At 45.6% G+C, this 27,946-nt stretch overlaps 1 protein-coding gene and 1 non-coding gene across 2 annotated transcripts in view; one reads left to right on the plus strand and one right to left on the minus strand.

Annotated features, from left to right (window-relative positions):
• Positions 1-27,946, plus strand: part of LOC107220124 (protein vestigial) — a 57,583-nt gene that overhangs the window by 21,710 nt on the left and 7,927 nt on the right. Inside the window, exons 4-7 of the mRNA XM_015658577.2 lie at positions 18,322-18,532; positions 19,851-20,006; positions 24,457-24,580; positions 25,564-25,802. Coding sequence (XP_015514063.1) covers positions 18,322-18,532; positions 19,851-20,006; positions 24,457-24,580; positions 25,564-25,802 — 730 coding nt within the window. The remainder of the gene's footprint in view (positions 1-18,321; positions 18,533-19,850; positions 20,007-24,456; positions 24,581-25,563; positions 25,803-27,946) is intronic.
• Trnas-uga lies at positions 4,141-4,222 on the minus strand. The gene has a single exon. It is a non-coding gene; the product is annotated as a tRNA-Ser (tRNA).

Consider the following 27,946-nt stretch of genomic DNA (forward strand, 5'->3'; position numbering starts at 1 on the left):
ATATCTCAACCCGGAAACTCCTGGTGCTCGAACGATTAAGTGACGGAGATACGGAGCAACGGGAAATTTCCACTCGATTTACCCCAACGATATGCGGAGGGTGTGAGAAGCTCGGTGCGTGGGTCCCAGGATCTTGGATCTTAGATCTTACGGCGCTAAGTTATCCAAGTTAGAGTCTAGGGCTCGCTGGCACACCTAGAACTAACCTCCTAGTCTCTACCTCTGTAGCAGCACCAACGCCTCGGCATAAAGTGAGTTAATACAGAGCCCTGGCTCCGCAGGCTCGTGCGAATCTACTCACTGATATAGAGAGACCTACTCCTCTAGGCCTATGGAGTACCTACCGCGAAACTTCGGTGTAACCTACGCATTCCGTTTCTAGACTCACACGTGCTACGACCGAGCGAATTATGCGAGTGGCGAAACTTTCCTACAAAGGAATTAAGGGGATGTCGGACCTCCGTCAAATACGGCAAATCGTCTTTTGGAATTATTCTTACTTTCTCTAAGTTTACGAAATCTCTTCAGACTGTGGCAAATTACAGGGCGTGTGATTGTGCTTGTGGCTTTGTTCGAGAAAGTACGAAAAATTGACCAAGACACTGTATTACGTATTTTTACAGAAAATTTTTGAATTTCTTTCCGCCAACCCTGCACAATCGTAGTTGCGAACACTGTCATTTTCACCCGCCACTGAAACGGCAGTGGGTCAAATTTTGTGAAAATATTTTGTTTTCATACAAACGCGCGCTTTTGATTCTCGCCTCTTTTTTTTTTACGAGTTCGTAGTATATGATGGAAAAAAGTCAACTTGTTGCTCGTGCGATACGAATGGCAAAAATCGTCAATGGAATAACGATGTCGTGGCCGAGACATGCGAAATTAATGAAAGTATGCCCGGTCGAAGCATTCTTCGGAAGCTTGGCCAGTTTCGGTACACCGTTGCCACGTTCGTGATCGTGGCTCATGGAGAGCGGAAATATGCGGGGAATTGCTCTTATTAACGAGGGTGCATTCCCAAAAGCTCCAGAGGCTTTCGTCTCCGAAATACGCGATCTGTCCCTGCCACTATTCTGAAGGAAAAATATTCTACGCTATCCGTTTGCCTTCGTAACAGCAATGAAAACCAGATGGTGCTGCTAGACCGGAGACATAATTGGAGCTTTGCAGCGTATAATATGCGTATTGTTAATTCACCGAGGTGCGGGAAAAGGTAAAATAAACTCAAGTTCTCGCCAAATTTCCATCTCCTCTCGTCATAATTTACTATCCCTCGCATCCCTGTCGTTACAATTTTCTCGAAGCACGCGAAGCCTGAAAAAAAGCACCCGTATACCTACACTTTGAATTTATTAAGAGGCCTTGCGCAAGTACAACAGGGTAAAGCAGCTCATTTTTAAACAAAGCCTTAATTTTCTTACTTCATAACATTGTTGTTTTCATTATATTCAAAGGGATAATAAATGATTATTACCAAGTTTGGCCCTCGGGCGCCGGGGGGGATAAGAAGGCATCGTCGGAGTACCTCGTTGCTTATAGAGGGGAAAATGGTGGCGAAGAAGGGCGGCGTTCTACGGAACAGCTTTGATGTACCACCCACCTGAACGGTTTTCAACCGAGCGACAAATTCTTGAATATTGAGGGAATGAAAAGGCTCCGCGAGTCGCTGAGTCGCTAATCTCTCGTGTACAGAAAGAACCGAAGTCGCGTCTCTGCGAGGTCATTAAAAACCCAAGCATGCGCGATATAACGAAATCAATCTCCCGGTAAATTCAATCCGCAACGCACGCATGCAGCCTGCAGATGTAGCGATCATTCTACCCTGATCCGAGCTCGATAATTGAACGACTTAATGCCGGCCATTGCACACCGATGCGGCACTGCAAGTGAATTAACAATGTTTATAGTTGCACCTGCGGAACAATCTTTTTCGAGGTCTCCGCTAGACCTTCCATGCTTTATAATGCCGCAGCATTGCGCTGGCGTGTGTAATTGTGAATTATTATACCGGACAGCTTTACGATCATCTTTTTCCATTCTTTCGTTATAACTTCTGCCCTGCCTTGACCGGCGCGGGTCTTTACGAGCTGTGCAAATTTTCTCGAGGCAGGATCATCGCAAACGGATCTCGAGGATCCACCGGCTCGGAGTAAATGAACGTGATACTTATTAATATGTACAGAAGCCACAAGTGGGGTAAGAGCGGAAAGAAAAAACTTATTCAGAGCGCCTGTCGTTGTTATACCGCAACGTTCAAGAATAACGAAGGCGGGTGGAAAACTAGTTGCCTATCTTACGATACTCGTTACACGAGATCTCTCTCTATCTCTCTCTCTCTCTTTCTCTTTCTCTTTCTCTCTGTGCGTATGCAGTTTCGGTTGTAAATTCTATCCCAGCAATTTACTTGGCCGACTTAACCATTTCTCGTTGCGCGTAATTTACGCTGTAAGAAATAATTTAATCAAACGATGAATCCCACCGCCTTACGTACAAGTATTACAACTGCAGAAAAGGCAGCGCTCGTCACGAAGGCGGACGGCGGCCATGCTTTCCGGCGAGAATTTCACCGTCATTTTTATTGTTATCATTATTATCATCATTATTAAAATATATAACAATTCAGGTTTATTCGCATTACTTGGCGTAATTGTGAGTTGAGTTTAATTGCCGCCTCTTTGTTTCTCCAATTACGCGTCTAGACGTCGAGAGACAAGCTCGCGCGAAGAGTGCTCAAGGAAACAGAATGAGGGACGGCCCGTCGGTTGCTAGGAATTTTTATGAAAAGATTCGCCGGTGCGAGCCGACGGATAAATGCCTTTGCTGGTCGGCGAGATGCGGTGCAAAAATGGACGGCAGAGGAAAGATTGCATTTGGAGTAAAGTGGAAAGTTGAAAAATAAAATTACAAAAAATTTAGAGGCATAAATTGTTCGTGTTGAAATTCACAACGTGTAGGAGTTGGGGTCGATAATCGGTATGTGATCACCCTTTTTATACATACATATATTAATCTTTTTTCTCTCTGTAGTTGTAAAATTACATTTGACCAAATGCGAATATCTGCAGTAGTGGCTTATGTTGTTTCTTCACCTCGTTCCCCCGGTTGGGAATCTCTTTTTGATGTACGTAACCTGCATTGCCCGGCGTAGCCTGAATATGGGCGTTTCGGCCCTCTTTGGGGAGCGATAAAAAAGTTGATACCGGCGTGGAGACGGTGGTCGTTAGTATATGTATAATACGAGGAATGCGATCAGACGTTGTTGGCTTCTGACACTGATCCATATCACATCTTATGCCGCGATTGAAATTTACCTCGGAATTGCAGCGTTGTACAGTGATGAATCAGTGCCCAATTGACGGCAATATTGTTATCATTACTTGATATTGTTAAAATTGGAAATAGTCAGTTCTATAATGATTGGTGTGACAGTGGAGAGGGTTCGGTAACTATTTATTTCTACGTGTAAGATTTTTCGCTTCAAGTTTCGTGCTTTATAGGTGCTATGGAGGCTAGCCATAATAGATGCAATTGATCTCGTCACCATTTTTGGCTATACCTGCGGGACTCTCGTTAATTGCCTATGCCTAGTTTCCTGTATACCGTGTACCGATAGAAATTGATACGTAGGCACGATTTATAGCTACATACACACATTAATTAGTTCAGCGATACGGCTCGAGTAATGTGCCGCGTTAAGCTGCGATTGGATCATTATCGGTGTGTTGGTCGGTACAGAAGCGATCGTTGTTCAAACATGCGTAATTTTAAAACTGTTTGAATTGAATACTATGGATATAATTCCAAGAAACCCGAGATAAGGGAAAATGGAAAGATATACCTACAGGGAGAAAAGCCAAGACTTGGAAATTACATAACGCGTCGTGATCTTCGATATATCAAAAATTGTGTCGTAAATTCGAACGATATTCATGTGGTATTCGAAAACAAAAGAAATTGAATTGAAAGAACAAAAAATGATCCTTTGCGGACAGGATTCAGACCTGTGCAGACAGAACCCAATGGATTTCAAGTCCATCTCCCTAACCGCTCGGACACCACAGCTGTTCAAAAAATGGACCTTGTGTGAGAATACGTGAAAAGAAAAGAAAAAAATTTGATTTTGAAAAATAAAAAAATTATCGCTGCGGACAGGATTCGAACCTGTGCGGGCAAAGCCCAATGGATTTCAAGTCCATCTCCTTAACCGCTCGGACACCGCAGCTGTTGGAACCATTTGGAATATAAATGTACATGAATTGATTAAACAATATCAAACTTTTTTTGAGTATTCATCGACTTAATGAACCAATGACGAGGTAACGAGACAGTAAAACTTGTTTGTCGAGGTATACGAACTGAAATAATTAACAACCGCAGCTGTACAATCATGATATTGTAGCTTATCTGTTTACATTAGGAACACTCCTAGTCTCTGTTCAACTATACAAAGCGGTAGTAAGATTCTTATCGCAAAATTCAATTTGTTAGAATAATTAGGCCTGATGTCAGGAGGTGTAGGAGCGATGGGCTGGGTTATTCATTACTGTAATCACACAGTCGGTATTATTTGCACTCTGCAAGTCATTACTAATCACGCGAGAGGCTATATAATGCGAATACTCTCTTAATAGACGAACTATTTGTACTAGTTGAATTTTTCTCACATGATTACGTCTGATAATTATGCTAGTTGAACAGTAAAAAGCGGCAACTTATTCCTTATAATCATGTAATAAGAAGCACGAATTAATTACCGTTATTCCAATTGTTAATTACATATTAAATCACATCGTTGAGGTAAAATTACTATAAATACGTTTCAAATAGACTATAAAGATACGCAAGCTGGCGGTCTTTTTCAGTCGTGAACAATTATTATCACAGGTGAGACTGCGCAGTGTACGATAAGGTAAACATAAAGTCTCATCTCGTCTCTCGTGTACACGATTCCTGTTCCGACATGCAATAATTTTCGTTCATTCTGCCGTGTCGAGATCCGAGTCGATGTTTTGCCAAACGCCTTATTAAAATGCAGGGACCTTTGCGCCCTCGACCCGCAGTCCCTCGTCTTCTCGTTGTCCGCAACCCTTGTCCACTTCAAGATATTTTCCAAACTTTAACGCACGGAGACCGTTCCCAAGAGACGGATGGAATTTCTTACTCTTTTTTGCGTATCATTATTCACCCTCCCACAATCTTTTGTCTCATCTACGTGTCGGTGACGTTGCACCAGGTGACAGTGACGAATCGTAACTCAACCCTTGAGTCATTGGCTGGAAGCCTCGTCGAATGATGCCACCGTAGGCGACGCTAGACCAACAGGGGTGTGTGGCTAGGTAGGATTGCGTCTGTTCTGAAAAAAAAGGCACTGAAAAAAAAACCGTGTGGCCAAATTTATATCAATCTAATCGCCCAGCCGTACTTGTGATTGAAATTTGAGTTAAGTAAGAAGAGTACTTGGTTTTTTAACAAAACTTTGCAAAGTCTTGAGCTTATACTTTTTTCTTACAAAAGTTAACGGTTTCGATCTCTATACTCGTTTCTGTGTGCCACTGTTTTTTGGGAAATTGTTGAGCGTACAGTCTGGATCAAAATTGTTTAAAGAAGCGGTTCAAAAACTGCTACCCAGATCTATTAATCCAAACAATGTCTATTTGAGATGAAAAATATGTCAACTGTTCAAATGTCACTAAAAAATTCCGATTGTTAGTCATTTTGGGGTAATCGCGTCGCTGCGTCACTTTTGTGGATTACGATTCGACTTATTAGTAAATGAATTTTCTTCCAATTCCTACAGATGAAATGTTTCTGTCATTTCTCAGTAGATTGAATGGATGTCTTCCTACGCAAACTTATCATAGCTTATAATTAATGAATTAAACTTCGCAGAGATTCCAGTCTCGACTAACAAAATGAGCCTCGCTTCCTGATAAATGAACAAACGACACTACTCTGGCATTGTTAGAAGCATGGAGTAATATAATATGATCATTCTAACCGATTGAGGAAGAATTGTATGAATAAAATTCAACTCAATCTACTCCATATAATTTTTGACCCTTAGATTCAAACACTTGTTTGTTTATATTATTGACCTTTTAACCGGACTGTACGCTTTGTACATATCGGTAAGGTCGGTGTCCTGAGTAAGCCGGGGGATTGCGAGGGCTACTTACGATTAAATGGAAGATTGTTGCCGGTTATCACCGAAGTGGCAGGAACTGAAGTCTGATTACGTATTACGAACGTGTAATTAGTTGTGGCGAGCTGGCTTCTGATATAAAACAAAACGTCGGAAGGGTCGATTGATTGGCTGTAGTGACAGGTGAGGCGGCAACGCGGCTGACGTTTTTACGCATTAACCCGCGAGTTTCTCCCCTATCGTTTTCCCCCCTTTAAATAATTACCGGAGGTGGCCGACTGGTTGTAATTACATTCTGCCCGCTCCGTACCGTCATCAATAGTCATGAACCCGTTCGCCGGTTTCACATCTTGCGGGATATCCTTAAACGCAGTTACACACTCTGCGTTTAACCGATATTGCCTTTCGACCTCTCAGATCCCCACCGATAGTCCGCACTCGTCATCAATCTTCAAATGTTTGAAAAACAAACTCTCTCGACCGACTTGTCCCGCGTACCTGTATATGGCCAACGTACAGATTGGCAGATAACACTCTCCTTACAAGACCCCACGATTTCAAGGGTGTCCGACAACCATTCAGGAAACGTTAGTCCGTTCAGCAGCTCGACATTGATTCACGTATCAAGCTGACAGATGTACTGCAGCGCGATCCGAAAGGGGATATTCCTCATTTTCATGTCGTTCCTGATCCAGGTAACGAGCTCGGAGCAGTGTACTTGAAAATCCGTGTTCCCCGTTACATGTTCCCTCGAATATAGGACCAAACCAGCGAGTTATCACTGACAACTGTTGATCACTTCACAGCGAGATGTCCACGTGCCCGTACGTCGTTGGTGTGTGGGTACCTACGGAAGATCCCGAAGGATCTAGGAAAGGCGTACCGATTAATAGAACGGCGGGGTTCAAAGGCTAAGTGGAAAATGTCGTTCACAAATTCCTCCGTCTGGAGCGCGAGGCTGCAGGTAGGTACTCGTGCCGGGTAAGCCGTGGCTGTTTTACCTTGCGCATGGGGTTGATCGTGTGAGAGTGGATGCCCGTGTACGTGCAGAGGAGGAGTGCGCAGGTATAACCGCAAGATCGCGGCGCCCGGGTGAAAATCTACCTGAACCTGAAGAAGGTGCACTCGGTTAGCGAGCCGGATCGGGGAGACCAGCCGCGTAAGCCACGGCACATATTAAAGAGCCTGTTAAAATTATGGGGACTTGGTGGAATCTGGTAATGTGTCCCTGCGCTGCAGGGCTGCAGGTTCAATGCCGTCGTAGTCGTATCCTGCAGCTCTCTTGAGTAATTTATATTAATGACGGTAGCGGCACTTTGAAGACTCGTAATCCGTTCCGTGGAACGTGGTGGGAATATTCTCATCATTCAGCGCGTACCTAGTAGCGTACTGATTCCGCGGATGCACGCTTGGAGCACATCCAAAGGACAGCGCAATTCATTCAGCACTGTGGTACAGGCGAGAGACGCATTAGAATTGAATCGAAATGATTGTTGGCTGAGTTTTCTGGTCAGCCGGGGAACAGCTTCCTCGACGCCGCTGACAAGATCTCGCCGATTGTTGGACTCCTTCGGTATAACGCGGACGTGCGCCGGATCAACGACAGCTTTGCTGAACGGTAAGACAAAGTGGAGAAAAATAGACGGAGGGGATCCACTGGCGCCGCAACTCGCTCGGCGCCGACTGGCGTTCACGTTTCTTCTCCTAGTTGTTCCTTACGACGACGTTTATTCCACCGAGGACACAAAATCCGACCGATACTGCAGCAGACGCTATTCAGACACCGATATTGCACGGATCGAATTGGAACGAAGCCAACGCTGGCGGAGTTCCTCGGAACGAACGGTACAAGCCGCGGCTGAAAAGCTCTTCTCCTCGGCGAGGCGGCATTTCAACGTGCCTCGAATTGCTTTCTTAAATCGTCAGGATTTTCTTCCCGCTGACTCGTTACACCGGACAACAAGCTCTAACGGTGATGAATATTCTCAGGAGATCGACGACGTATCGACCGATGCGTACGACTATGGCCGCAGGAGTCGTTTCGATTCGCGTGTGACTCGGAACCGGGAATCGTATGGAGACAGTGTCGATACAAATCCCATGGACGTATACCAAAGTGTAAGCGAAATTGGATACAATGTAAAATACAACGACCTTCATGGGAGGAAAGATTTATTGGACACATCTCGATTGGACACAAGAAATTGAATAAATCCAGTCCGCAGCGCTGGCCCGATTGAGCACATCCCAATTGGACACATCCCGATTAGACGCAAGAAGTCGAATAAATTGAGAAAATCGAATTGGAGATGTGTCGAATAAATCTTAGCTCCGTATTGCACGCGGTGTCTGTTCAATCGCTGATGGCGTTTACCGCCAGTCTCTTCGTTTGCCCGACCTTCGAGTCCCAAACTAGAAAACGCGAAAGAGTGCGCGTCCGATGTATTTGACCGAAATTAATATCAGTGCCTCCGGTTTAAGATCGGCCTTCCGGAAAACGTCCAACCCTTGTTGCGGCGCTGCGGCGGGTTAAAATCGATCACCTCGATCGGAATGTGAACGGTTAGAAAACAGCCGAGGAAGTATTCGCGATTGGAGTTGAGGGGGGGGATCGGAAGACGGGGGTCTTTTAACGCGCGCCGTACGTTCAGCAGAATGGCGCTCCTAGACTAAAAACGGAACAGGGTGAAGGAATGCGACGTTGCGGCACACCTCGCGCGGACTCGCAACTCCGCAGCGGCACAACCTGGCAAAGCAACACGTATCATCGGGTTTGCAGTGAGATATGGCAACGCGGCCAGTAATTGTCGCACATCCCAACAATGCGGTGACAATCCATTACGATTGTCGAGCGACAGTCTGCCAGCCCGGGAGAGTGATGTGTTTGTTACACCCTGCGGCCCGTATTCCGACTTTCAAAGACGTTACTCTTGCTCCCTCGGCATCCGAGCGCAGAGACGACGCTACGCTAGCAGCGATAACAATTATCACAATCACAATATCGCCTCAGCTACGTTCAGAGATATAACAATTACATCAGCGAGCAAAAGGAGCCGAGCTATTTTGCCGCGGAGAATGTGCCGGGTAACTCGTTTGACGTTTGCTCCATCTCACGCGGGGTTGAATCTTTCAGCGTAATCGTCGCCGATAGTCGCGGTACGTAAGAAACGGTTCATTCATATCGCCTTGAAGCTCCAACTCATCGAATATCTGAAAACCTTCTCTAAACGCGTTCCGCGAATGCCTTACTCCGCAGCATTGAATGGCAGCGATCAGCCGAGTGTCCGGAACCTTGCATATTCAGAGAGAAGGATCTGTCCTGGAATTCTCGGCAGAATGCGGACTCTCGGCGTGTGCAGTATTACCTACCGTCACTTTTCGTGGATAGTAAACGGTAGAGATACCAACCCAATACTCGCGCGGCCTGGCGGGATTGCTTTCAACCATACCGGGGTATGTCTGAGAGATTCCGTCTCCCTCGCTCTGCGTCGCGATTAGCTTACGCAATCCAACGAGGTTGAGCGAGTATTGGGTTGGTATCCACGCACGTATCCATCTTTAGCAATTTCCGCGTCACGCCGGTATGCGCTGTCTCGGAATATGGACTGAGGAGGGTTCCGAGGACGTGGAAAATGAGGAAGAAATTACAACCGTTGCAACAGATACAGGTAGCCACAATAACGCAACCTCGATCTGCGGGTCTCTGAGAATCCAGGACAATCCGGCTGTTGGTAGCATCAAATATTCTCTGTGGCGTTGAGTTTATAACGTGCACCGTAGCTTAGTCACCCAGTCAGTCATTCGATCATTCATTCGGCTGGACTCCCGCAGTCTCCGCCGGTGTTAGGTCCCAGACAACGTCAAGTCGGGGTAGGTTCGGCTAGGTTAACACACTTGGTAGTAGCCTCACACGTCTCCGAGATCGTTCAATATTAATCGTCGCCGACCTCAGAGCGCAGGATCCTCTCGCTCGCTCTCCTCCTCGTTCTCCCCGTTGTTCCGAGTCCAGGGACTGTCCCGGTACCACGCGCGTAATGGCGACGCTTGATAGTCGTTTAATGTCGTGAACCACGGCCATTGTAGATAGTTATCGGGGCCTCATGAGTACCACGCTGCCTCGGCAGAGCAGGACTAACCTGGAGAAGGAGGCTTCTCTACGGATGCGAGGAATTCCAGGAGCAGTGTCGACCGTCGGGCGGCTAGTTTCATAGAAAGGGATTATCAATATCTGTAAAAAGAGATGCGCACACGACCGTGTCCGGTACAAACTACACGTTTATATCTTATCCAACGAACCGTCCAAGGATGTGCCCTGAAACTTATACTGTTCATCATATTCCTGCAATTTTTTTCCTATAAATTTATCTTCACTCAGTTTGTACAGATAGATAGGTATCTTCATTTCAAAGTCAATCGCTCAATTTCCTTCCGAAGTTACGGACCAACCGTTCTTCAGATCACCTTTGCACTCGACCTGACGGAGGCTTCCAACTTCACAACCGAAAGACCATCGAGTCGCTCGTCCTTTGGAGCCGGGAGCGTGTCCAGTCGACTCTGCAATTAGTTATGGAGTGTCGCCTGGCAGGATGCACGGATATCGAATGGCCCCACGGCTCGTTTCGTGACACGAAAGTTTTGTTACGGATACTGCCGAGGCACACATTTCAAGAGTTGCTGAGCACCCAAAATTATACGACGGGTCGGGATGATGGTCTGAGAAGTTTTTTTCGTAGTTTTTTCTACGCTGACGAATGTCGACGGGGTCAGTCGTCTCTTGTTAATTAGTCAAGTGTGTCGATCGCTTTACCGTTCACGGTCCAGATTCATGACGTTTTTTTTCCACGCTGTACTAAATTTTCTCTGCGCGGATGAATTGAAATAAAAAAAGAAAAAAAAAAAAATTGTCCCATAAATTCTCAGGTACGGCGCTTACGGCCGCGTTATCGCGATCTTTATTAACGCCATCAGAGATTCTCCTTGCAGAGTCGGACAGCCGCGTAGCAAGCTTAGCTCGAACAGTTTATACGGCTGAATTTACATACGTCCTTGTTCGACCTGGTTGCTCTGCTCGGTTCTTTTCCTCTCGCTCACTCTCGCTCGATACCCTGGACATGCAGCAACGGCGGCAGCAGCCTCTCCGCTTGCTCCGTGACTCAGCCGGTAGTCCGATAACGTTAAACGCTTGGATACAGCCGGGAGACAACGTTTGTATTAGCTCAACCAACACACCCGCGAAGCCGCGGTATTAACACACAGACTCGTGCGGTGCTCGGGTTCTCCATATAAGATTCTGGCCACGAAGCGATTTCGATTCCAATAAATTGACGAATACATCTTTAATGGTTCCCTCGGAAGGTTGTTGAGATTTCTCGACGATGCAGCGATGGTGCGGGAACGCTGCGGTAGGTAGCCACGGTTATTGGTCTCCGCGTATCGAGTGGGGTCTGATAACGAGCCCTAAAAACGTCCCCCCCCCCCCCTCCCCCCACTCCCACCCCTTCACCCTAATGCATCCTCTCAGCTTCTTGGCAAACGAGCCGATGAAGGTTCTTCTTATATGGGATTCTGGGCCTCGTACGTGCGGCTAACTTCTCCTCGTATACCGCGATACGCTGCGGTATTGGACTTTTGACGTACCCGCTTGATTCCCGGCCAATCCCAAGCCGGGAAATGAGACGGTAAGGAATTGGAGCACGAAGACTCGGCGATCTTTATTGACGCCTTACGATTCAATTGGTCTCGCACTGAATTAATCGCCCAGAGAGAAGCTCCGAGTTCCGGGGCGCGTCGATCGGTCGCCAAGTCGCGGGGACGTCGCGACCTGATCGGCATTCCCAACGACTCTGAAACGGTAGCCGTGCCTCGAGCTCGTGAACCTCGTCGAGTTTCCGTTCCGAATAGTCATCCTGGAATGTCTCCTGCAGGACAGGGCTTGAAGGTCGAGAGAAGAGTCGAAAGAACCGAACCGCGGACCAATCGGCCTGGAAGGCACGATGGCACATACACCCGACGTTTCGGACAAGTCGGGGATTCTGTCCTAGTCACCACAGCGCATCCTTTGATCTCCCTTCGAAGGCCGATAAGCTGCCGCGGGCACATCCACAATAAATAAAGTTTCGACAAAACACCAGCGTCACGTTGCGGCCACTGCTCCACCGAAATATATTATATACGATTCGTTGAAAAGAGAAGTAGAGTAAAGTACGAAGGAGCAAAAGAGCGGAGTCCCCTAGTTGCGCAAAAAGTAGTTCACCGATCGACGGATTGCCGGCAAAAATATTGTGCTCACCTCCGAATATGGATCGGAAACGTGGTTACTGCGTCGAAAGACGAGATCGAGGTGTTGAAATTCATTCCGAAAATGATTTTCACTCGAAAATATAGCAGTGTATATAATACGAGTGTCCCAATTATTTACCTTTTTTGGTTGTTTCTGTTTGATCCTTAGTTCTGAATTTACCAAAAAATAAATTTACAATGTCTAACCCTCCGGCAATTGGTTTTACTCGTCGAGAAAGATAAGAGGTTCAATAATTGGGTCCAAACGTGTCAATAATTGGTACACTTGCCTCAACTATTTCAACCGATCGGTGGGTGGTAGAACTTGTAACTTGCGGAACGAATGATTGAAAGTAACCGTTCGAAATGTTCACAACACATCAACCGTAGCTATTTATTTTCTCCAGTGGTATGACTGGTTCCAAAATTGCATCTTGGCTGTACTACACATATCTTAGGGAAGCGTTTTGAACGTGGTAAAGATGTACCGAAACTTCCCTCTGCACAGGCGTTTCCAGGTAGGCGTCGCCCGATTCGCCCCCTCGATTCGTCCGATATACGCATGTACGCATATATGTAAGTGTAAATGCATCCGCAGAAGAGAGGGCGAGTGTAATCTCCTCGCGGCGCGCGGTCTTTGAGTCCTCGAGGCGTGTTGCAATTTGTCCTTGGTCGAGTGGATCGCTTCGTCCTGCACCTGGTTCACCGCTAATGAACCAAAGTTAGTCGAGGAGATCTTGTTCGGTCAACTTATCGATAGTTGCAGCCGGTTCCGCGCGGCGAAGTGCTCTCATCTTGGCTCGGCGTGTGCAGATAGGAGCATCGCGCGGCTTCTGCACGGGACGAATGGCAGCGTCCGGCAAACAAATTGCGAGATACACGCCGGTTGGTAGCTTGTTACGGGTCCCTTCCTTCGGCCGGCTCCCATTCCGCCTCCTCTCCTCCTCTCCTCCTCGAGTGTTTATCCTTCGGCTCGTTCCCCCTTCGCCGCCTAGTGTAGAAGCCAGCGGAGAACAGATCGACGGAGATCCTCCACCCTTTTTTTTTTTTTTTATTTCACCGGTAGTCGAATTGATGTGGGAACCCGCCTAGCCTCGGGCCGAAGGGACGCCGAGCCGGTTGGATTTTAATCACGGTTTTTAATCGGAACGGATTAGCGGGTCTATGCTTGTAAAATTAATCGCTTGATTTTCCCCGCTTACCAAAAACTATCGTCTTGTCCCTGCCGCTTGAAATCTATTCCCTTATTCCTTCTCCTCTTCCTTTTTTATTCTCTGTTTTTTCACCGTCCTCCGTACTCGCTTGGATGTTGAATAATTGTTAATAGCCAGTTACCGCGACAATTATAAACGACGCCACGTCCCTCTTCTGAGAGATGGCACCGGCTTTTAATACGGCATTAATTCTGTACCAAAACGAGGGAAAAAAACTTTTATAAAAAAAGAAGGTAAAAAAAAAAAAGAAAAGAGTAAAAAGAAAATAAACTACGGAGAAAGAAAGGAAAAGGAATAACCTCGGCTCCGCAGCGGGCGGGCATAGTGACACAGACGTACGGCACCGTGCCCGGTTTTAGTACTCTTACTTTAGCTAATTTTCTTCATCCTCTTCACCTCCCTCTATCATTCTCTCTTTCTCAATCTCGCCTGTATGTATAATAAATCCTCACGCCAAGTTCAATCTAACCATCGCATTCTGTCCGCGAACGGTTGTATACCTTATACAGGTATAAAACCACCGTATATAAAGCATAGACCATACGATAACTCGTTGTTAAAAATAAAAGCGCGCGTGACTGAAATATTATCGCAAGCCAGGAGGTGAGAAGAAACACGCAAATAAACCGTACGGGTTCTGATAAACCGCGCAACTCTCTTTCCCTTCCCCCTCCTGTAACGTCCGGCGCGCAACTCGGGTGAGATTATTACAGTTTTATCGGTAAGATTGAAGCTTGAAAGTCGGCGCTGTGACGCTTGCGGTCACGACGATGATACGCATATTCAGAATTTTAATGGGCGTCGCGTGGGAGATTCGGTGACAACCGCGAGTGCAAGATTTCGAAAGGTCTGTGAAGCGGAGGAATAACGGATAAACATGCGCTAGTTCTACACACTCATTGTCAGCGGTGTCTCTGCCCCCAGGTGGGTAGTGGGGCGGGGGGTATCGGGCAAGAGACGAAGAGGGGAAGAGATGCGGATGGAATGCTTTGAAGGACCGCGAGGTTCCCGATGCAGTCGCAGAGCCGAGCTACCCGTTGCCCGACGGGAACTATCTCGAAAGAAGAGTCCCTCGGGATGCTGCGAGGGGCAGGCGGGATGGCGATAGGGGAGGGGGGTGGACCCCGCCGCCTCTCTCTCTCTCTCTCTCTCTCTCTCTCTCACCTCGATTAATTACCACATTGTCGTCCTCGGAACCGACCGACACCGCGGTCTTGGCATAGGTATAAGCATAGGTATATATATATGTACGTATGTATGCATTTATACCTATGCATAGATACAGGTATACTTACGTATATGGAAGGGGGATGCGGTCGGCCGCGCGGGAACCTTACCGTGATCGCGGGTTGATTTAATCTTCTACATTTTCGTTCACGTAAATAAGCTGGGAGAGCGGGTAAAACAAAATAAATGTGATAAAGTATGGCCACTGTCCTGTCGACGCCGAGGCTCTGTGCCTGCTCAACGGCGGCCAGGTAGATTTCAAAATCTCGGTTCGAAACGAGGGACACGATTTAATCGGTTTACATCATTTTTATTGCTATATAACGTGGTATGAAGTGACGGTTAAATCCACGAGTCGCTGATCTGTAAAGTTGGAGATTCGGTGTTATCACCGTATCAAACATCGTTTTGCAAGGACACGTTTGTACAGGTACCTTGTACGTAGAAGGCATCGTTTAATTATTTTGTTGTTTATCGTTTACGAATTTACACACGATTCTGATTCGGACTCGTACAATTCAGATTTCGCAGTTATATGATTAAGCTTGGAATAATTTCTGGAAAATATTTACGCGTCTTTTGCGTGGTGAATTTTGTCGGATCATGCACCTTCTGAATTTTTGAAAATACTCGCCGCAATTTATATCGCACACAATAGAATCCGGTCCTACAGTCAATTCAATAATGATTTTAATTTGTTGGTGAAACATAATATGTCATTTTCAGTTCATTGTGAAACTTGGTTAAAAGAAAGAAAAACGTAGAACCAGTTGTAGTCGGAAGTTAGAATCCTACAACTGTTGCGTAGATTGAATGACTGTAATTAATCCTTACATCAAATTACAAGTTAACTCATAATAACGGATAACACGATTAGCGGCTCGTTTCTTAATCAGTATCGTGTATAAAGCGTTAAAAAAATGAATCTTTTTTTCGACTCTAAGGTTATAATCTGATATAAAAGTTTCCGTAATAGTCAAGTATATCAATACTTAATATTCCGATCTCACAAAGTTGTTTCAGTCTTTTCAATTTCAACGAACCGCCAGTAGATCATTTCACAAATTGACGGGAAGGTGGACGTTCGAACGTGATCGCAGCGCAATTAATCCGCACTCCGTCTCGAATCTCGACTTGCAGTGAGACGTTAGCCAGCTGCGTCACGGGGACAAACCGCGTTTGAGAAAAGGCCGTTCCTCTCCAACGAAGACGAGAAACAAGTTTTGGCCAAATAGTGTAAATTTTTCGATAAGATCAGAGCCGTTGGTCGCGAATCCTCCAGCGTTCCGGACCCACGTGCAGACGGCTGAGAATCGTCCTCTTTGGGACCAGGTGGCGTCGCGGCGACGGACCGCATCGTTTCCCTGCGTCGGGGTGATTCACTGCCCCGAGGAATTCTGGCTCCAGGTTTATTAGAGCAGATAATGATAACATCTCGGAGGCGTATACACAGCGGTTCGCTTCTAACTCACCCGCGACGCCCGCGACGCCTTCGTCGGCCTTTGGACCTGGAAGCTCGTCGGTTTGTACGTGTCACCGCGCTGGGAGCAAGATTATTTCTGTTCGCGACGAGACGCTGACGTATGGATGTAATTGGTTAGCGGGCAAGTCTCGCGGGAATTATAATAACTCGGGAGTCCAACCGCGTCGCGGAATCGCGATGCGGCCTTAGCTCGGGCAATAGCTCGTTAAACCCGCCCATATTACGAGGGGGCGCTTTAATTCCGGGGGTGCGGGCGTGAACAATGGCTAGCTGCCGCAACCGATCCCCGATTCCAAGGCGGCTTCCATTCCGCCCCGGTGAACGTCCGTCGGGAAACACAGGCACCTGCTGGCACATTGCGGGTTAACGCGCCCCCCGAAAGCAGCTTGATTCTGTAACTCTAAGGACCCGCGGAGATAAGCGACTGCTTCGTCCTTTGATCTCCGTCGAGATGCGCCGCAGGTGTCTTGTTCCATTTTCTAACACGCGTTACGGATTAGCTGCTCTGTTTCACTGTTTACGAATTGATTACTCTGGTCGCGGATAGTGGTTGAGTGACTGAATCTGAGCTGTTAGGAAAGTAGGAGAATTTCGTACAACGGTTGGGAAACGACGAACCTTGCGCACGAGGTACAAATGTTATGAAAAACTTTCTGATTCGAAGACCGGTCGATAAGGCGATATTTTGCACTTGTGCAAATTCTACTATCACGACGATGCGAAAATATGACAATAAAATCGACACGGAGAATGGGAACTCGCGGACGAAGAGGTTTGTGAATTATTGGCTCGAAATCAATTTTTTCGGTTGATGTTATTTTTGGTTATACCTATATCAAGATCATCGATACAATACCGCGGCTCTGAAAGGACCGTTGACTGACTCGTTAATTGATCAATTCTCGATCTCACGGTTGACTTTTTTTGCCGTTAGATATTCGAGATCACGACGACGGGAGGTGAACATATCTTTGGTCACGTTTAGATCAGTCTAATCGTTTCCTCGAGTCCCGCGTGATCCGGCTTGGTAAGAGGATGCCATGGAGCGGTGATTTTTCTCTTAGCGAGACAGTGACGATGTAGCTGTCAGTGTAACAGTGCTTCAAGATTACTGTGAAATTGCCCGGTTGGTTGGTTTAAAAAATGTTGACCTCTTGTATAAAAGAGGTTGACGCGTCACAACAAACACGTTAAACGAAGTTTGGCTAAAGAGAAACCCCGTCGCTGTATGCACGAGAGACCGATATTCCCGATTCCCGATTCCCGCTTCCCGTCACCATTCATTTACACAAAAAATTTGGAATTGTAACGCCGGGCGCCGTTGTCTAAAAAAATGTGCTTCTTCACTTTCTTCTCCTTATTCGCGGCTGCAGTGCGGCACCCGCGGACTACGCTGCGGCTATTTGCGGTCTCTCGAGACACACAATGGGACGCGAGACTCTCGACGTCCTCGTTTTATCACCCAGTCGATGAATTTTCGCACTTTCATCGGCGTGCAACGACCTCCGCTGTTCGCCAGCTGCGGCGTTTGCTTCCTCGCAGAGTTTCGTATTGCACACACACTCTTGTCTTGTTAGAAAAATGTCACCTCGTTGTATCCAAGTCTTCGTTCTCAGGGTACATAACAGTGGGTACTTAAAACTTGGATTTCACTTCATCTCTTCATGTTCCTCTGGCGATTTGATTGGGTCTAATCCATCTAAAAGACCTGAGTTACGACATAAACGCATCGATCCAGCTTTCCTAATGCTGTATATATATACATATATATATATATATATAATTATATGTATATGTATATATCAATGTTCAAATTCAACCCTGACTTATCGTCACTTCGCCACGGATGCCATGCCCCCCGGCAGTTTAACACCCGTCGTAAAGGTTACCGTCGCACCACAAAGATACGACACAAGTCATTCCTCGGTTGTAACGTGACGCCCAAGGCTGAACGCAGCTCCGATTCCTTGTTGCAGCTAAACGTCCACCAAAGATCGCTGGAAGCAGCGGGCCTCGAGCTTTGTGGCGGCGGAGGAAGTGTGCCACAGGGTCAACCCAGTAGCGCTGGTTCCGTCGGGTCCGCACCCAGCCCGGCATCCCCTAGACCTACGCCTCAGCCGCGACCCCCCCTGGCAACGACCACCTCGCAGGGATCCCGGGCCCTCGACGACGAAAGATCAACTGACGGTGAGTGCCATATTCTTGTGATGAGTAATTTTAGGGGAGGGTTTTACTGCCGGTTGATAGCGGATGAAACATCTGGGACTTGAGTAGCTGATATCAGGCTCGAATTCCACGATTACAAACCTCTTCGCACTTGATTAGGAGACATTCGTTATATTATGTGGACGAATTCTCGTCAATTGGATCAGTCGGTGATCCTGTCCGACAGTTGGACGGTACCCTAAAATGTAGAATTAATTCAAATTTGCCGTCGACAGCCAAAATAAGCTGTACTTGAAATCAGATTTACTTCAACTTTTGATAGGGTAAAAATGATACTGCAGGAAAGAAAGTTGGCACATTTTACGGACGGCGAAGTGTTGTGGAAAGATCACGGGAAAATAAGAAGCGATGATTCTGAGAGCTTGTTGTCGAGAATTTTTTAAGCCTACTTTTACGTTGTTCAATGTGGTTGTGTAGAAATACTTTCACATTGTTCGATTTTGCTGTAAATATTGTCCAACTTTTGCTGCCAAGTCAGAAATAACTTTTTCAAAAAATACCCTCGGCTTTATATAAACTGAATTTTATATTCGCTTAACTCTTGTCGAGAAACGTTCGGGTCACTTTTCAAGGAATGTGAGACGCACATTTGAGTCGTATTCGATTATACTACAACTGCCATCTTTCTTGAAACGTGACGTTACGCTAGGCGCTGAAGGAAATAGCTGTTAGTATTTTATACTTCAGGGAATATAGTAGTAAAACGGGATATGAAAACGTAACACGGCCGGTATCTCGTCATTTTCTCTGTCAGAGACTGGCGAAACCTGAATTTTCTCTAGAAAAACTTGTTGAAACTGACCTCTTCCATCGTCAGAAAGCAGTTCCTCGCTAAAGCTGTAACTTCCCGAGATCTGTGTATTATATACATATGTATAACGCAAGTCGAGACTATTTTTTTTTTTACTCTCCTTGATGTCTGTGCATACCGATAACGTAAGTTTGTTTTTCATTACAAGTCATACGGTTTATAGTAATCTTTTCCGAACCATCGCGACAGTGTGATTCTTTGCAGTTTTGGCGTTTGTACGGTTACAGAAAAGGTTATGACATTGGATGAACATTGTTCGATGCCGGATCACCGTTTAAAGCTTACAGGCTAGAATCAAAGCGCAAACCATGCTTTACGATAAGTTATATTCTGCGAAATGAGACGGATCATCCAAGACTTTTGAAAGCATGGAACAACAAATATTGGCTTACTGCATACGCGTTGAAACCCGTTTTTCATCCAACAGTCAAATTTCAAGCGACGATTAATCGCGATCTGCATTTTCAGCCGTGGGTGGCGGTGGTACGGAGGATTCGGACGACGGAGAAAGCAGGGCGCAATACCTGAACGCAAACTGCGTGGTATTCACCCATTACCGAGGAGACGCAGCCTCGGAGGTCGACGAGCACTTCCAGAGGGCTTTGACCCACGACAAGTTGAAAGGTGAGTGTAGTTTTCAAATTTTCCCCGCTGAGTCGAAGAAGCGTACAAATTTTGGACCTAACGAGTAACGAGCATTCAAGAAAACAAATTTCGTTCTCCCGTCTTCGTTCGCGACATATGCTGTACGGTATAACATATGGGAAAAAATCGTGTCGTAGTTTGCAACCGTGTATCGTGTACACACAGGGGTGTGATTTTCCGTGAAAACTAAACGAAGATTAATCTTAAAACAATTTAGCGGTCGCGTCTTTGGCAAGCTGCAGCACGCCTCGCGAGTAATAAAGTGTGCCATTAGCTCGACATCGCTAACAAGCCCCTCTAACAATTGTTCTCTGGTCGGTCTCTCGCGGAGGAGTTAAAACTCGGCGGTAAGGACGCGAGGACGGGGAGGGCAGAGAGAGGAACCGATGCTGTCTGCGGCGTCTCTCCTCGTTGCCGAGGGACGATCCGGGGGGCGGCGGGTGCAGAGGGGGGGGCAGAGGGGCAGGGACCGCTTTGGCAAGCGATCCTCGTAGGCTATATCGGTGTCGTTTAAGGCCGCATATATCCCCGGGTCCGCGACGCGGTGCGGCTCGCGCAGCTTAGGAATTAGGATCAGTTCACTAGCCTGCTTAGAATTCAAGACACCACGACCTAATTGTCATGTGGCTGCTGCCTCCGCAGCCCTCCGTTTCTCTTCCCTCTTTCCCCCGCCGGATGCAGGAGAGGTAAATTAAGAGCTTCGGCTCGAGGAGGGCCGGGAGGGTCTTCCAGGGTAGGGAACTGCGCGGGGGCAAATAGGAGACGGTTTTAGCCCCGGAATGCTTCGCGTATCGCGCGACTCTCTCGGAGGAGCGGACCGGACGGGGTGTTGACGAGGAAAGAGAAATCAACCTTGCATCCAGTGCCTTGTGTCTTATACGTATACCCTGTCGCGTCTTCCTCGGTCATCAAGCAAGTACGTACCGATCGGTTTCCACGAATAGGCACATCTCTATTTTATCACCACTCCCAATGGAGGCACGATAAACGCGCAGGCCTGTATAACCAGTGTTAATAGCAGCTGTCCTCCGAATGACTGGTTCATAATTGCGACTTTCAACCAATGCCAAATGACCGTTGCTCGAGTTCTTGGATTCCAGTGTCGTTTACTCTGCTGTTGGCACTAGGACTCGAGGTGCAATTTTAACAAGAAAGTGCACCTCTTGCTGACGGATTGATGGAAATATTTTACTGTCCCGGTGATCATGTAGCGGTGGATTCTCAATACTTCTGAAACGAGCGATTCATTGAAACGGATTTTATTAAATCGGGAAAGGCCTCTTATTCAAACCTTGCGAAACTGTGCGAGAGAGAGAGAGAGAGAGAGAGGATCTTTGGACACCCGCGTTTCCAAATTCGATCATTACGGTACTTCCACTTTGGGAAAAATTGAGCCTGCTCCGTTAAACGACCGTTGATCATCGCGTTACCAAACCTCAGTCGAACGGAGGCGAACTTGTACCTCGAGAATCCAAACTAACCTCACGACTCTCCCCTGCAACCCGATTTGGTGTCGTTCATGGGCCGGGCTTTGCTGCCCCAATGTACCGGCGTTTATCTGATCGATCGTCTACGCGGAGAGATGATCTTCAAACGCGGTACGAATAACTCGTGTCCGTCGCTCTGATGGCTACATGTAAAAAGGTTAGAGCCAGCGGAGTCCTCTTCTCTTCAAGACGAGGGTATTGAGAAGCGTAGGAAGGGACCGATGACAATCGACGAGGATCGCCTTCGGTATTATAGATAATCGAAATCCGTGCCCTACGCGGGTTTGCGTAATCGTCAGAATATCACCGGATACGATCAGTATATTCATCGTGATTTATTTACACTGCAACATATCCCCGTGGCAGTTTCTACGGCCGCAACGCGTTTCGCGTTCCGAGGTGCGGCTGGTAATCGAAATCGCTTAATCTTGAGCGCAAACGGTCTCGCTTCGTTAAAACAGAGAATCACAACGGCGACGAGTCGGGCGGTTCCCCTTGTCTATAGACTCTTCATTTTTCGGGTAAAATCGGTGGCGCGCGATACCGACCACATCTAAATGGTAACGACGGTGAATACGTGCAATTGAGCGAGTCGCCTCGGTTCTCCGCGTTCAATTAACACACGTCTCCGTCGTCGCAGCACGCAGCTCAACACCGTCGCTGCGATTATTCTACGTCAGAACGATTCTGCGACGACGCTTCGACGCCGCGAGCTTTTCTCCCATTATATACGGCGTAAAGCTGCTCGTTTCCTTTTAAGAGTTAACTTTCAGGGAGAAAAGGTATTGATATTACACTTGCATGGAAAAGTGCCTACGTCACGTACGGACATCTATCGTTTTAAGGCCGTTCGATGTATATGACAGCTAGGGTACTTCACACTTGAAAGCTTTCTACTACACGGTTTGTCAATCAAAAAATAGACGTCATAGCCCAAATGGTTTGGCATGTTTTTTAAACTCTATAAAAACTGCAAGTCTAATAAAGTGCGGTCAAATATCAGTCCGAGGCTTCGATTATACGTACAGACGACTCTAGCCAAAGCAACGAAGCTTGAGAGCTATATATATATATATATATAAACTGGGATAAAAAAGTCAGGCCGCATTGTTTCCCACGCATGGAATGACGGGACGCACATGTATACATATACGAGCGAAGTGGACACCAGCTTCTATAATCTACATGTCTATTCTTTCGGCGGGTTGTGCGTGTATTTCGCGGGCTCGCTAAAATCGGCCGCTGGATCCTTTCGCATAATGTTTCGTCCCCTCGGACCCTGAAACTTTTCCGTTAAATATTGCGATTTGCTTGCCCGCGCGGGAATCGAGATAGCGTCGCGGGCCGATCGTCCCTTATTTATTAACGCAATTAAAGAAACGGAGTGTTGCTCTTCGCCGCGTTCTTTCTGCCGACGCCGACGCTCTTCTTCCTGCATCGGCGCGAATATATGTTCCTATGCAAATATTCCGGTGCTACGGCTGCTGTTTACATCGTTATATATATATATATATATATATATATATATATGTATATATGTTTGCCGGACTGTTTATGAAATCGCGTCTACCCAAATGTGTATAATTATAAATTGGCTTTAACCTGCATTTTACTTCAAAATTTCTAGCGATTAGTTTTATTGTTTTCCAGCTTTTCACAGAAGATAATTGCGGATGTTACAATTAGCAATCGAATTTTATTGATTTTGTAATATATTTATATATATATATATACGATAGCATGCAGGGTGACTTGGCATTATAGGCTTCTCTGTTTACGTACGCGTATAAAAAATTTTCAAGCAAAAAATAAAACTTGCAATTCCTTTTCAATTCGTACGACAATTTTTATAATTATATAAATTATTAGCTTGGATAATATCGCTTGTTCTTATTTATTTTCGCAACTGCAGGAATGTGTTACAATTAAGAAATTACCGTTCACAACCTGAAATGAAAAATTCACACCAAGGGATGTTTTAACTTTCACTTCGGATAAAGAACAAACATAACTGTTAAATCGAATTGCGTTAAATTACGGTGCTAGGGTGTTAAATTTAAAAAACGTCCAACTCGAAATAGCGTAGAAATCTTTTCTTCAACGCAGCGTTGCTCCAAAATCGCAGAAGGAGGCGTTCTAATAGGGCATTAGAATATTCAGAGCGCTGATCGTATAAGCTGTGAAGGAATATTTCACAAGCTGGATGGTCGGCATCCCGCAGATACAAGCTCGGGGTAACCTGCAGGGATATAAAAATGGGATAAAAAGAAGAGGGCGAAAAAAGAAAAAGTCGCAGGGATAAAAAGAGGTAAAACAATCGGTCAAGGACTCGTCGCCGGTAGGAGGGAGCCGATCTTCGTGTCCGTCGTGGGTGCATGTAAGACATCGGGGGCGGCCCTCTTCGGTCCTCTTCCTTTTCCCAACACCAAGAATTCCCGTGGGATCGGACCCTTGCAGCTTCGGGCACGCAGGCCCATTCCTTCTCACCGACGCCTCTTCGAACGCGGACCAAAAATTATCGATCCGCATTTTTTATGCCCTCTTATATCGTTCGCTACCGTTCATCTGGATATACAGCCGCCTCGTGACTAATAACAAGCGATTTTTCGTATCACGTATTCTTTTTCGGCTCGGCATTCGGTCGCGTCCCAATTCATTTTAAATGTGCACCCAAGTAGGAATGTAACACATTTGCAGTTATACTGGAAAATTAGATCCGATCAGAATGTTTTTGAAAACTTTTTTCACCGTAAATCGTGTAAAATTGTAGGGAAAATTTTTCAATATCAGACAAACTCTTCTCAACACCAGGGCAGAATTTTTATCTCATGTAGGAAATTTTTTCATTAACTTGTAAATTAGTTTTTCTAATAATTGACCGGGGAATGTAGGTAATTTTATTTTTTGTTTATAATCGTATCCTATTTCTCTTTTGGTTTCAGAAAATACGTCTCCGATGTCAGCGAGAAATTTTCCACCGTCGTTTTGGAACAGCCAACATCCCGGGGACGTTTACGACTATCCCGCGGATCCGTGGCATCCTCATTATCCGCAATATCACCACAGGTAATCGCTGATGATCCATCTAAAGATCATTCAAATTTTAAACACTTATTTTCATCTAAGAAGCTTTCTACATCAATGGAAGAGGTTTTTTCTTGATAACGTTGCTCCTATTTCCATAAAACTATTACGGGTACTGATTACAGTATCGCAAAAAAAGAAAGATGAAAAAGTTTTTAAATGTGTCAAATATAACAATCAACACTAGTAGCGAACGAAATGTTTAGTTGATTAAATCAAACGTAGTTACACTGTGTATCACCCAAATTATTGTTATGATATTATTTTATTTTTTTTACTGAAATGACATTTCTTCGAATTGTAAAATATTTTTTCTGCCATAATCGGTAAATTTAAGAAATCCTTTCACTGTGTCATGACATTATACCCACGTGACTATGGAGAAAAAAATCACAATTCGAGTAAACTCTCCAGGTTTTAGTACAATTTTTTACTTGCACTGGGAAAAATATACAAATTTAAATATTCTTTGCACCCGTAATCAAACGATGTCCGTGTATAACATATAAATACGGTTCCTTTTCAGTTCGATATGGAAAGCTTCTATGCAATTGCTCAAAGATAATCCACCCTGATAATGTATTTTCAATACCGACCGCAACCTTTTCAGTCACAGTAGGATGCTCAGCGTCCTACCTCAAAAATATTCATATCCTAGCTTTGAAACAGTTCAAATAATCCGCGTTACTCGGTACAACCCCAAAAACCCCCGAGTAACAAGCTCCGGCCAGAATCATCGAATTTTAATAGTTAATTCTATCTCCCATCCGGCATATCGGATACGCCATCTTGTATTCAGAAACGATCGAATTCCGATTCGCGATCAGCGACCCCAAAAATCCCCGAGTAAGGTAATTCGGGCCAAAATATTGATTCGAAAGATGCGCGAGTAAAGGGGTTAAAAAAAAATTCCTCGTCCGATCTTGCAATTTTCCTACATACCTACGTTTCTTCGGGCGTTACAGAGCCGTCCACGAGTACCATCACCACAATATGGCGGCGGCGGCGGGGTACGGCGGCCTCTTACTCGGCGGGGCCCGGGGGCTGGGGCATCACACGTCACACCACGCAGCAGCCGCCGCCGCTCACCACGCGCACGCCGCCGCCTCCTACAAGGACTGGACGTCCGCCACGCCGCCGCAGTCCCTGGTGGACCCGGCGGCTGCGCCACCCTATCCCCACGGCCCTTACGCGCCCCTTCCTGGTGAGTAGAGCTTTTTTTTCTCAAGGGTGCGAGGAGATATCCTGAATCCCGTTCGTGCCACATTGTATCGTGTATAGTATGCGCCTAGTTTCCGCAACTCGCGGGTACAACTGTGAATAAAATATCGACGGGGGTGAAAACGTTGGAGAGATTGGAAAATTTTTGTAATTACTTACGTGTAGTATCGATTTGACGTGTGCGCAAAATAAATGTAATATAACGATCGAATATAATGGCGACAGAAATGTTTTGTTTTTAATTTAAACAAACCTGGCGTGACTTGACACAAATTATTATTTTCATCGCTACTTCGTTGAATAAAATCACATTTCTTTCACCATATTTGGTATATTCGACAAATCCTTTCTCCGTGGGACAATTAGCGACAAAGTTTCTAGCTTACAATTACAGCAGAATTCTTATATCAAAGTTCCTACGTGCATGTTCGTTTAACCGAAGAATTGCGTAGTGGGAGAGTCCGAATGAAATCTTAACGTTTCTTTTCACGTCAAGTATAATCTGAAGAATTGCAGAAAAATATTCATGGATTTTACAATATTTAGCTGTCATATAGCTAAACAATCGCCGCGGTAAGAGATGCCTGGATTTCATTGTTGACAACACTCAGTCGATTCTTATCTTGGATACCTGATTCATGGGTAAAGAATCGATATACGTAGATATAAATATTCGTTTTAACCGCGAGGTGTACGTGTGTCTTTTGAACAAGCTGTAGGCAGGGAGTCTCCGATCGCATCTCGGGGCCTCAAGAAGAAGTAGAAGAAGAAGAAGAAGAAGACGGAGAAGAAGGCCCCGGAGAGATCGGGGCGATGAGATGAGTGCTGAGTTTTTAGAGTTGCCGGATGGCGCGCAGGTGGCTGTAAGAAAGACCAGCGCGGCCCTTCTGATCTCCGCAATTAATAAGGGCTTAATGGGGCCGCGGACTGTAGCTTCCCTTTCCTCGCTGCGACGTTCGTCGCGAACCTTCTCCCGAAATGATCCTCAACTGCGGGACAAAAAACCGAGGAGCAACTGTGAAACATAAAGCAGAGCTCGGTCTTTCTCGTCTTGGAAACCGTGAGAGGTGAATCCTCTAATCACGCGTCCAAAAGCCATCAAAAAATTCAATTTTTATCTTGTCCGGTTAAACTTTTGTATAAATAAAAAATCCAAATAAAAATCCAAGTTTATTAAAAGCTTAGATACGTGGGACCGCGCAGTGCTTGAGCAGTTTTTGCCTGCAACTTATCGTTCTCTTCGCAAATCGGTCCCGTATTCCGCCTCGATTATGCAGCTTGTATATGTGCAAGTAAAAGCACGAATTTTATTTACACACCGTTGGAACATAAGTGTAATTTGAAGTATAAAGATGTCTAGCAGGTCAGAGAAGAGAGAGAAAAAACTTGCAAAAACCTCCTAAAAATTTGTCTCAAAATCTCGACGCCCATGATTAACGACCACGCGATATAGCGAATATACCGTACGGCCTGTGGTATATTCTCGGTAAAATCGTGGCGAGGTACAGCGATCGTACCTACACTCGTGGTATACCCCGAGGATGACCACGCCCATCGTTATTCGAAGCCATGCCCACTTGGCTGAATGCCTGCCACGATACCGTCGCCCAACGTAATTCTCTCATCCTCGTAGAATGCACGTCAAGGAGGGTCTCTGATTTAAACGGAGTAATTCTTACAGATGCTATGAAATACTAAACTTGAAGATGGAGAATTTCGCATCGAGAAATGTTTTTACATTATTTCAATTCGTTCAATATCATGAATCATGAATATCGGATCTACGCGGTGCAATTATCAGACAAAACATATTCCAATGAAACAGGATCTAATCTTAGACTGAAGACTATTTATTCTTTAAATTCACTCGAACACCTTTTTCTCTCATGTTGTCCTCGTAACAAACATTCAATTTTACAAAGTTGGAATGGTATTGCTTATCATGTTTGAAAAATAGAAATATCAAATGGACAACTAAAGAAAATCTTCGCCAACTAACGAAATAGTCTTCTCAATAAAATCGGCAATAAATACAGTAAAACTGAATAAATCTACTAGATATTTAATAATCTTCAATCTAAACTATAGCTTATTATAATTCCACAAGTACCTACTTTCCATAATTTT

The sequence above is a fragment of the Neodiprion lecontei genome, chromosome 1, assembly GCF_021901455.1.
Source record: "Neodiprion lecontei isolate iyNeoLeco1 chromosome 1, iyNeoLeco1.1, whole genome shotgun sequence".
NCBI classification, from domain to species: Eukaryota; Metazoa; Arthropoda; class Insecta; order Hymenoptera; family Diprionidae; genus Neodiprion; species Neodiprion lecontei.